General features: G+C 47.5%; 1 protein-coding gene across 2 annotated transcripts in view; it reads left to right on the top strand.

The window, feature by feature from the left end:
* Positions 1 to 5,311: 5,311 nt before the first annotated feature.
* The window catches only part of CCNB2 (cyclin B2), a 51,158-nt gene continuing 44,980 nt past the window's right edge, over positions 5,312 to 11,489 (top strand). Inside the window, exon 1 of one of the 2 annotated variants that reach the window (XM_029575200.1) lies at positions 5,312 to 5,461. Coding sequence is in view for 1 of the 2 variants with exons in the window: in XM_029575199.1 (XP_029431059.1) it covers positions 5,666 to 5,686 (21 nt within the window). In the remaining variant the exon portion in view is untranslated. Of the gene's footprint in view, positions 5,462 to 5,530; positions 5,687 to 11,489 lie in introns of those variants that run through there. The other variant, XM_029575199.1, reaches the window with a different exon arrangement.

Raw genomic sequence — 11,489 nt, 5'->3', positions numbered from 1 at the left:
TCATGGGATAGGAGGCGATGTCCTTTCGTGGATTACAAACTGGTTAAAAGACAGAAAACAGAGAATAGGATTAAATGGTAAATTTTCTCAGTGGAAAAAGGTAAACAGTGGAGTGCCTCAGGGATCTGTACTTGGACCGGTGCTTTTCAATATATATATATATATATATATATATATATATATATATATATATATATATATATATAAATGATCTGGAAAGGAATACGACGAGTGAGGTTATCAAATTTGCGGATGATACAAAATTATTCAGAGTAGTTAAATCACAAGCAGACTGTGATACATTACAGGAGGAGGACCTTGCAAGGCTGGAAGATTGGGCATCCAAATGGCAGATGAAATTTAATGTGGACAAGTGCAAGGTGTTGCATATAGGGAAAAATAACCCTTGCTGTAGTTACACGATGTTAGGTTCTATATTAGGAGCTACCACCCAGGAAAAAGATCTAGGCATCATCATGGATAATACTTTAAAATCGTCGGCTCAGTGTGCTGCAGCAGTCAAAAAAGCAAATAGAATGTTAGGAATTATTAGGAACGGAATGGTTAATAGAACGGAAAATGTCATAATGCCTTTGTTTCGCTCCATGGTGAGACCGCACCTTGAATACTGTGTACAATTCTGGTCTCCGCATCTCAAAAAAGATATAGTTGTGATGGAGAAGGTACAGAGAAGGGCAACCAAAATGATAAAGGGGATGGAACAGCTCCCCTATGAGGAAAGGCTGAAGAGGTTAGGGCTGTTCAGCTTGGAGAAGAGACTGCTGAGGGGGGATATGATAGAGATCTTTAAGATCATGAGAGGTCTTGAACGAATAGACGTGACTCGGTTATTTACACTTTCAAATAATAGATGGACTAGGGGGCATTCCATGAAGTTAGCAAGTAACACATTTAAGACTAATCGGAAAAAATTATTTTTCACTCAACGCACAATAAAGCTCTGGAATTTGTTGCCAGAGGATGTGGTTAGTGCAGTTAGTGTTGATGGGTTCAAAAAAGGTTTGGATAAGTTCTTGGAGGAGAAGTCCATTAATGGCTATTAATCAATTTTACTTAGGGAATAGCCACTGCTATTAATTGCATCAGTAGCTTGGGATCTTCTTAGTGTTTGGGTAATTGCCAGGTTCTTGTGGCCTGGTTTGGCCTCTGTTGGAAACAGGATGCTGGGCTTGATGGACTCTTGGTCTGACCCCCCAGCATGGCAATTTCTTATGTTCTTATGTCCCTGGCGCACTGGGGAAGCGGAAGGATAAGCTGATAGTCCCGAGACACCGGTTTCCAGCGGGAGAGTAGTGCCCTCTGCAAGGGGTGTAGATATGCGAAGGCCCAGGGTACAAGATCTATGGTGGATGCCATGGACCCGAGGAGCTGCAGGTAATCCCAAGCCGTGGGAGCTGTCAGGGTAGAGAAGCGATGTACCTGCTCCCGGATAGATTGCGCCCGATCCGGCCGCAGATAGACCCTGCCCTTGGCCGGGTCGAAGTGTGCTTCCAGAAAATCCAAGATCTGCGACGGTAGGAGAGTGCTCTTGGAGAAGTTGATGACCCAACCCAAGGATTGGAGGAGCTGTACCACCTACGAGACCGCAGCATGTCCCTGAGCGAGAGTCTTGGCACAGATAGGCCAATCGTCTAGGTATGGGTGCACCAAGATGCCCTCCTGCCGGAGGGCTGCCGCTACCACCACCATAACTTTGGAAAATGTTTGAGGAGCGGTCGCAAGGCCGAACAGGAGCTCTTGGAATTGGAAGTGTCCCAGAATCTTGAATCGAAGGAACCGCTGGTGCTCCTGAAGGATGGGTATGTGTAGGTAAGCTTCCGTCAAATCCAGCGATGCAAGGAATTCCCCTGTGTGAACCGCAGCTATTACGGACCATAGGGTCTCCATCCGGAAGTGTAGCACCCTGAGAGACTTGTTGACCGTCTTGAGATCCAGGATCGGGCGAAAGGAACCATCCTTTTTGGGGACCACAAAACAGATTGAATAGTGGCCGGAGCCCACTTCCCGTGGGGGTACAGGTATGATGGCTCCAAGATCTAGGAGTCTGTCGAGGGTCTGACTGACAGCTAGCTGCTTGTGTGGGGATCCGCAGAGGGAGAAAAGGAACCTGTTTCTCGGGGGTCTTACAAATTCCAATGCGTAGCCTCATCTTAAGATGTCCAAGATCCACTGATCTGAGGTGATGTGAGCCCACTCCCCGTACAAGAGTGAGATGCATCCCCCGATCCTGGGTGTCGAGGAGTGGGACCCTCTGGCATCATTGGGCAGCCTTATTGGCAGCCCCGTGGGGCACCCCGTCCCTGGATGGCCTGCGGCCCCGAAAGGACCGGATCCACGACTGAGACCTGGTGGAAGGAGGCCGGGGTTTCGACTGCCTGGTGGTGCGGGATCTACGCTGCGTTCGGAAGCAGTTTCTGGCAGGAGTGAAGGACCTGGGGCCCGAAGATCTAGGTCTATCCGCAGGTAGCCGGTGTACTGCATTTTCCCCCAGAAGTTTGATGATCTGATCCAGATCCTCCCTGAACAGAAACTTACCCTTGAACAGCAGAGATCCCAACCGCGCCTTAGACGATGAGTCTGCTGACCAGTTCCGAAGCCACAGGAACCGACGTGCCGAGACTACCAAGACCATGGATCTAGCCAGTACTCTCACAAGGTCGTAAAGGGCATCTGCTCCATAAGCGACCACTGCTTCTAGACGATCTGCCTGTGAGGATTCCTCGGGCGGGAGAGCCTGCGAAATCAACAACTGTTGTACCCAATGAAGACCCGCCCGCTGCGCCAGGGAAGTACAGAGTGCTGCCCGAAGCCCAAGGGCGGAGACCTCAAAGCCCTCTTGAGATAGACCTCCAGCTTCCAGTCCTGCAGGTCTCGCAGCGCCGTGCCTCTAGTTACCAGAATGGTTGTATGTTTCGTAACTGCCGAGACTGCTGAGTCCACCGTTGGGACCCTAAGGAGGTCCAGTACCTCCTCCGGGAGGGGGTAGAGCTTTTCCATCGCTCTGCTGACCTTTAGAGAAGATTCGGGAGCATCTCATTCCCTGGCTATTAGTTGCATAAAGGTGCTGTGATTAGGGAAGGCCCTCGCTAAGGGTCGGAGCCCCGCCAGGACGGGGTCCCCCTTCTTCCCCAAAACGGAGTGGTGGGTCAGTGTCCAGCTCCTGGAGAATATGAGGAATGAGGTCATCTAACTCTTCCTTCTGAAAAATACGCAACACTCTGGGGTCGTCACCTTCCAGGTGGGCTGTCAGGAGAGGGTCATCCAGCCCCTGCAGCGGGTCCCTGAGAGCTGGATCAGCACCTGAAGTGCCACCAGCTGGGGGAGTGCCAATCCTATCAGGGAAGCCCCTGCCGAGGATCCTGAAGTGCCAGGCCCCGGGGTGTCCCCCCCACCCTGGGGGCCTTGGGCGGTGGAGGTGCTGACGCTGGGTCAGGGACATGGCCCATGCTTGCCATGTAGGCTTGATGCATTAACACCACAAATTCCTTAGTGAAATGAGAGGGCCCCGTGGGAGGCAATGCAGGAGAGTCCCCAGGCAGCCCCCCGGGGCCCAAGGGCTGAACTGGGGTGAGAATCGGGGGAGAAATGTCCAGGAGATCCTCTTCCTCCGTTCCTGCACACGTTGCCTCTGAACCTAAAATGGCCATCGTTCCTGCCAAAGACGGGTTAGGGGCTGACCCAGGCCGGCATGCCGCAGCTTGCGAAGAAGGCTGTCTCACCGGCAAAGAGGTGCCCTCCCCACCAGGGAGGCACTGCGAACATACCCCCTCTTGGGAGAACCAGGACTCCGGCTCTCCACAGATGACGCCTCGCTCGGATCGCGGCATTGGCACCGCTATTTCGGGCCGGAGGGGGGGGGGGGCGTGAGGTAACCAGTGCCGCGGGCAGCAGGCAAACGCTTCTGCTGTCCCCGGCCCCACAGTACTTGTTCTCCCCAGTCGGCAGTCCCGAGGAATGCGTGTCTCAGGACCGCGGGCCAAATCGCGGCACAGGGGGAGAGGCTGAGCCCGCCAGCAGTCACCTCCCAGGAGAAAGCAGGTCCAGCCACAGAAAAAAAAAATCTGAAAGAAATCCCACAAACTTACCCCAAGATCGGGAAACAGGGAGAACAAGTGCTGAAGGGGCAGAGCCTGAAGGAAAACCGACCTGCCATTGCTTTCTTCTTTTTTTGTAAACAAACTTGATTCACCAACAAACAGAAATTGTATAGAAACAGGGAGGGAATACAAATTCTACAATCCCAGGGGAGTTAAGGCTCCCCAGCTCCTATCTGCTGGAGTCAGAAGAATACTGAGGGTGCACTGGCTTATACAGCAACACCTTCGAAAGTTCTGTTCTGACTCCATCTGCTGTTCGGTGGACATAACCCACAGTCTGGACTGATCCTGGTACGTACAGGGAATTCTTGTTCATTCTATTCTGACCTAAGGAAGAGAGTAGTAGCTTTCAAAAGCTAGTCAAGAAATATTTCAGTCCAATTAAAATATATCACCTTGTGTATATATTATGTTTTATATTTAATATTTATTTATTTATTTATGTAACAGTTTTTTATACCGACCTTCATAGTAATAACCATATCGGATCGGTTTACATTTACAGGGAATAACTGGAGTAACAATTCAAGTAAACGAGAGCTAAACAATAGGAGGGAATAAGTCAAAGTTACAATCAACAGGGAAAGAGAACTTGGAAGCTTGCGACAAGCTGGAAGGAAGATAAGGCAGGAGAAATATAAAGTGTTACCGTAGGGTGTACGGTTAAATGCTTAATAGGTGCTTTAACCTGGAAGAGTCATATAATAATATGTATTTCTGTGCAAGAATAGCAAATACTCAGAGCGTCTATACAAGAGAGGAAACCGGAACCAGCCTTGCCCGGGCAGCAGAGACTTTTGCTGGTATTCCAGAAGATTTTAGACCACTTATCCTGAAGTACACCGCTATCCGGCTGTAACCCATTCTGTGGTATAATCTCCCCCTTTAGCCGCTGATATGGGACTGTTTCAAGGAGTAGCGACCACCCAACTCACAAAGCGGGAAAAATGAAGCAACACTGAAAACTTTCAAGAGGACTGAGTAACAAGAAATAGCAAGGCTCAAGAAAAATACATAAAGCACCCGCACCCACGTGACACAACACGTCTCCCCCCACCAGCCCTGCAGAGAGCGATGACGCGCAGTCTCCGCCTGCCTGTCGCCCTCGTGACGTTCACGATCTCCTTTAATCTCGTGAGATTTAATCAAAACAAAACTAAAATGGATAAATATTCTCTCCAGTGTACAGTACTGGTTCCAAGAGCGAACCCTTCGGAAGACGACATCTGACAAGCTGCCAGAATGACTGAGTTGTGTTTTAGCGACTGCTTTAAAAGTATTTTCTAGCGTAGGGCGTGTCGCCATGACGACGCATACCAAAGGCTCCCGGCTCAACCAATGAGGTAAATGCATTCTATGAAGTTGCATCCAATCGGGGACGCCCAGTGCTTTTTAAACTCTGTATGCTCAAACCGAGCGCTACGTCTGCTCCTTATAGCTACATTTGCTGCAGCGCCGTGAAAAAATAAGAAAAAAAAGTGGTCCTTTTAATTTTGGGGGGTGGGGACCCTGTGTTTTTTTTTAGTTGTTTTACCTTTTTTTAAGAAATGGCAGCTCGTCGTGCTGTTGTAAGTAGGCAATGGTTTGTCTTTAATTTCTGTAGTAGCTTATATTTAGCTTTCTATTGAAAACGCTTAGTGTTGATGTATAGTATGAAGTGGATTCTAGCATTAATATAAAATCCTTTTCCGCTAAATCTGTCTCCTCAGCCCCCTCTTTTTTTTTTTTTGGCTTTGGAAGTCGGCTAAAGCCCAGATCATTCAAAAATTAAAGTAGATTTCTGGACTTTTTTTTCCCTTTCTAGTTTAAGGTATTCAGGCTTCTATATAAAAGTGATTATTTCATTGTTACAAAGAAAGAGCTCTTTAATGTTTTCCTCGGGTGTCTTATTCCCTATTAAAAGGCTTGGGGGGGGGGGGGGGTCTACGTAAGCTTTAAATAGCTTTATTGTATAGGAAGCTTTCTGTCTTGACCCTACTGTTGGGAACATTTCACTATTGCTTATTCTGCTTTCTCCATACTTGTCTCAATTTGCTCCATACTTGTCTCAATTTGCCTAAACTCTTTATTGGTCCCGTTAGGCCTCCTATGGAAACTTTTCTTGGTGTTATATTCTGCCTTTTCATGACGAAGAACTATGCTTGTTCTTGATTTCACGACTTGGGGAAAACTGCTCCAGAATAGTAGAAGTACACGTGGAGCTCCGTTCTACCACCTATGGGAACTACGATAGCCAGAATAGTAGCTTTGTACTTGGAATAACTATCCTGGTTCTGTATTGGATTACATAGTTCTAAGTTAGAATTTCTAAATGGAGTTTTGTTTGTTTGGGTTTTTTTTGCTACTTTTTACATTCACGTTTATACCCCATCAGGAGCTGTAGATAATTCAGAATTGTGCTAAATACGTTTCATAAAATAGCTATTTGGCCTTCAGAGTTACAGATCTGGGTAATGCTGTGTCTAGGTCATATATTTTAAAAATAAGGAACATATAAACTTTTAAATATTTTAATTAATTAGGTCTGTATCTAGCTTTCAAGGGCACTTTCTCTAATGTTGGGGTACCACAATTGAAGGGTGTTCATGTAAGATGCTGTATCGACCTAATAATTGAGGTCCCTCTAAAACTTGCAATGTAATTGCAGCTCTTTATTATTTATTTAACAGTTTTATATAGCGGATTTCTTGTAAAAGGTTACAAATCAATTCGGTTTACATTGAAACAGAAAACTGTGCCTCATAGAGTGCAATTACATTGAACAAGGGAATACAGAACTAGGATCAAGAAACTGATTAACAAACCAAGGGTATAACTCAAAACTATGTTACAAGGCTAGTAGGGTTGTGATTAGGTTTGAGACCATGTTATTGGCAAAGGACTTTGGGATAGGGACTATAGAAGGACAAATAGTGATCGTCTATATCGAGAGCAAGCAGGAAAGAGTCCATGGACTACTAGTGAGTGAACTGATTTTTTTTTTTATTTTTTATTTTTTTATTGTTTTTATATACCGACATTCGATCTCAATTGAGATATCACACTGGTTTACATTCAGGTACTGTAGGTATTTCTCTATCCCCAGAGGGCTTACAATCTAAGTTTTTGTACCTGATTGATTTAATTCAACTGGCATCTGATTTAAGCAAAGGCCTGCTTGAACAGCCAGGTTTTGAGTCTTTTCTTAAATGTAACCGGGCAGTGTTCAAGTCGGAGGTCTGGAGGAAGAGAATTCCACTGTGTTGGTCCTGATGCTGAGATGGCTCTCTTTCTTAATGAAGTTTTTAATGGGGGGACTTGGAGGGTGTCTTTATATGCTGCTCTTACTGGCCTGGATGGTAAGCGTGGTCGGAGAGGGATCTTGAGATCAAGCAGGGTGATGATGTGGAGAGCTTTGTGGGTAATGGTGAGAGCTTTGTACAGGATTCTGAATTTGATAGGGAGCCAGTGGAGGTTTATCAGGATGGGAGTAATATGGTCCCTTTTTTTTGGTCCTGGTAAGAATTCTGGCTGCTGCATTTTGCAACATCTGTAATGGTTTGATAGTATTGGCAGGTAGGCCGATCAAAAGAGTTACAGTAATCTATTTTTGAGAAGATGATTGCCTGGAGCACTGTACGGAAGTCATGGAAGTGGAGGAGAGGTCTCAGTCGTTTTAAAACTTGAAGTTTGAAAAAACAGTCCTTAGTCGTGGTGTTGATGAAACCTTTGAAGCTCAGTTGTTTATCCATGATGACTCCTAAGTTTCTGACTTGGGGGGAGAAGGTAGGAAGTGTTGTAGAATGAAGGTTGGGCAGTGTGAGATTTCTGTCGTGAGAGATGAGGAGTTCCGTTTTGTTAGTGTTCAGGATCAACTTGAGGCTGGATAGAAGGCTGTTTATAGACTTAAGGCAGGTATCCCAGAAAAGAAGGGTTTTGTTTAATGATTCAGTAATCGGTAAGAGGATTTGTACATTGTCTGCGTATAGATAATAAATTAGATTTAGTTTGGAGAGGAGTTGGCAGAGTGGGAGCAGGTAGATGTTGAAGAGGGTTGTGAAGAGCTAGTGCATATATGATAATCTTATTTGGAGCTGCATAATAGTTTGTGTCCAAAAGAATTCTTTTCTCTTCCCCCCTTCCCTCATGAAAAAAATGTGCTTTTGTGCTATTGGTCTTTGTTCCTACCACCATAGATATAGGGTTATCTTTCAAATGGGCTAGTCCACAAACTGACTTGTCAGCAGAGGATTTATTCTGCCAAGTTGTTGCCCCCCCCCCCCCCTTTTTTTTTTTTTTTTTTAGGGCTTAATATGAGAGTGGCAAAATACTGCTGAACTTCAGTATCTTCACCTGAGGTATGCTAATGTATTAAACATAAGCTAAGCCTTTTATTATTGCGGCAATGAAGACACATTTTTTTTTTTTTTCCCTTCCCCCCCCCCCCCCCCGGCGAGCCTGAGCTCCGATCCCACAGGCAGCGGCAAAAAGACCCGCCCACCAGCCCAAGCAACCAATCAGCGAGGGAGAGGGACATTTAAACTAACCTGAGCTCCGGCGCTGCTCATCTCCTGCTCAAACCGCTGATACTGCTGCTTCTGCTTCCACTTGTGCATCAGGGAGGGGAGGCCTGCGCGATCGGCGCCCAGACCCGTCGGGGTAAGGCCTCAATTTTTTTCCCTTCCCCCCGGCGAGCCTGAGCTCCGATCCCACAGGCAGCGGCAAAAAGACCCGCCCACCAGCCCAAGCAACCAATCAGCGAGGGAGAGGGACATTTAAACTAACCTGAGCTCCGGCGCTGCTCATCTCCTGCTCAAACCGCTGATACTGCTGCTTCTGCTTCCACTTGTGCATCAGGGAGGGGAGGCCTGCGCGATCGGCACCCAGACCCGTCGGGGTAAGGCCTCAATTTTTTTCCCTTCCCCCCGGCGAGCCTGAGCTCCGATCCCACAGGCAGCGGCAAAAAGACCCGCCCACCAGCCCAAGCAACCAATCAGCGAGGGAGAGGGACATTTAAACTAACCTGAGCTCCGGCGCTGCTCATCTCCTGCTCAAACCGCTGATACTGCTGCTTCTGCTTCCACTTGTGCATCAGGGAGGGGAGGCCTGCGCGATCGGCGCCCAGACCCGTCGGGGTAAGGCCTCAATTTTTTTCCCTTCCCCCCGGCGAGCCTGAGCTCCGATCCCACAGGCAGCGGCAAAAAGACCCGCCCACCAGCCCAAGCAACCAGTCAGCGAGGGAGAGGGACATTTAAACTAACCTGAGCTCCGGCGCTGCTCATCTCCTGCTCAAACCGCTGATACTGCTGCTTCTGCTTCCACTTGTGCATCAGGGAGGGGAGGCCTGCGCGATCGGCACCCAGACCCGTCGGGGTAAGGCCTCAATTTTTTTCCCTTCCCCCCGGCGAGCCTGAGCTCCGATCCCACAGGCAGCGGCAAAAAGACCCGCCCACCAGCCCAAGCAACCAATCAGCGAGGGAGAGGGACATTTAAACTAACCTGAGCTCCGGCGCTGCTCATCTCCTGCTCAAACCGCTGATACTGCTGCTTCTGCTTCCACTTGTGCATCAGGGAGGGGAGGCCTGCGCGATCGGCGCCCAGACCCGTCGGGGTAAGGCCTCAATTTTTTTCCCTTCCCCCCCGGCGAGCCTGAGCTCCGATCCCACAGGCAGCGGCAAAAAGACCCGCCCACCAGCCCAAGCAACCAGTCAGCGAGGGAGAGGGACATTTAAACTAACCTGAGCTCAGGCGCCGCGCGTCTAAGGGGCACGACAAAGGGGCCTGCCCCTTTGTGAGCCCCTTAGTGCAGCCCCTGAGCAGCCCCCCCCTTTCAACTCCACACGCCCGCGGCTCAAATAACCCTTTTCAACTTTCTTATTGAAAAGCAAGGCCTGAAAACGACATTTGCCCAGGACCCTTAATCAAGTCTCATCTTTGCACTCACAACAATTCCAGAGTAACACAAATATGATGACCCAACATATTCCCATCAGATATCACCGTCACCCCTTCAACATTCTTCCAGCTCAATCCTCTCCAGCAAGAATTCCCAGATCTCTCATCCCTATCCTGATCACTCCCCTGACTCAGCTCCTAGGTCTAACTCTTCTCTCAGTGACCCTATTCAATTCTCAATCCCTGACAAAAAAGACTCATATCCTCAACGACTATCTCTTAGACTGTAATCCTGACATCTGCGCCATCACAGAAACCTGGCTAAAAAACTCGGACATAGCGTTAATCAATCAATTGCCTACCCACAAATACGACTTTTTCTCTATCCACAGACACAAAAAACGAGGGGGCGGCCTGTTACTAGCCACCAAGAAAGAACTCAGACTAACATCTCATACAATCAAGACAGAATCCAAACTAGAACTAGGTTTATTCAAATCTAATCATCTGCAAGTCTTACTAGTTTATGCCCCCCCAGGAGTATTGGAAGCAGACGCCTCCCCCCTTATTGAATCCATCGTTAAACATATCAACACTGACTCTCCTACCATAATCCTGGGAGACTTTAACATACACTTTGAAGCCACTCACCATGCACCCAACTGTGAAGCCCTCCTCACCGCCCTCAATGCTATGGGATTCACCCAGATCGTCAACGGACCCACACATAAAGCAGGACACACCTTGGACCTTATCTTTATCAACTCTAACTTCTCCATCACCAAGGATCCGGTTTGTACCCCCATCCCCTGGTCAGACCACTATCTGATAACAACCACCTTCACCTCAAATAAACAGACACCTACCACCCAACACCTCTCCTCCATTCACTTCAGGAAATCATGTGCTTCCGACACACTCAACGAACAGCTCTCTAACGATCTCAAAAATATAGATCTATCCAATCCCAACACAGCGGTGCTCTCCTGGCACAATATCACAGAAGCTGTAGCAAATAAACACTGCCCATCTATCTCGAAAAGAATTAATCCTTTAAAAAAAGGAAATCAACCTTGGTACTCCAATGAACTCAAACAGATAAAACAAGAACTACGTCACAAGGGAAACAAATGGCGTAAAGCCCCTTCCTCCTCCACGCTTTCTTCTTACAAAGGAACCTTACATCATTACAGGTCTTTAATTTTAAAATCAAAAAAAGTTTTTTACGCCTATAAAATCCATGATCTCCAATATGACGCGAAGGCTCTCTTCTCATATGTGTCTCAAATCACAAAGTCACTACCACCACCGATCCCAGACGAACAAGCTCAATCCAAGGCAAACGAGCTAGCCATTTTCTTTCAGCAGAAGATATCAAACACGCTCTCACTCCTCCCACCCAATAACAACACCCTCGCTTCATTTACCAATACCCATATGCTTAAGGGAGCCAAATTAGACAACTTCGAATTAACTTCATCTAAAGAGATTGAATCC

This window comes from Rhinatrema bivittatum, chromosome 13 (assembly GCF_901001135.1).
Source record: "Rhinatrema bivittatum chromosome 13, aRhiBiv1.1, whole genome shotgun sequence".
Classification (NCBI taxonomy): domain Eukaryota; kingdom Metazoa; phylum Chordata; class Amphibia; order Gymnophiona; family Rhinatrematidae; genus Rhinatrema; species Rhinatrema bivittatum.
The sequence above is the reverse complement of the archived record's forward strand: the minus strand, read 5'-3'. Positions and strand labels throughout refer to the sequence as shown.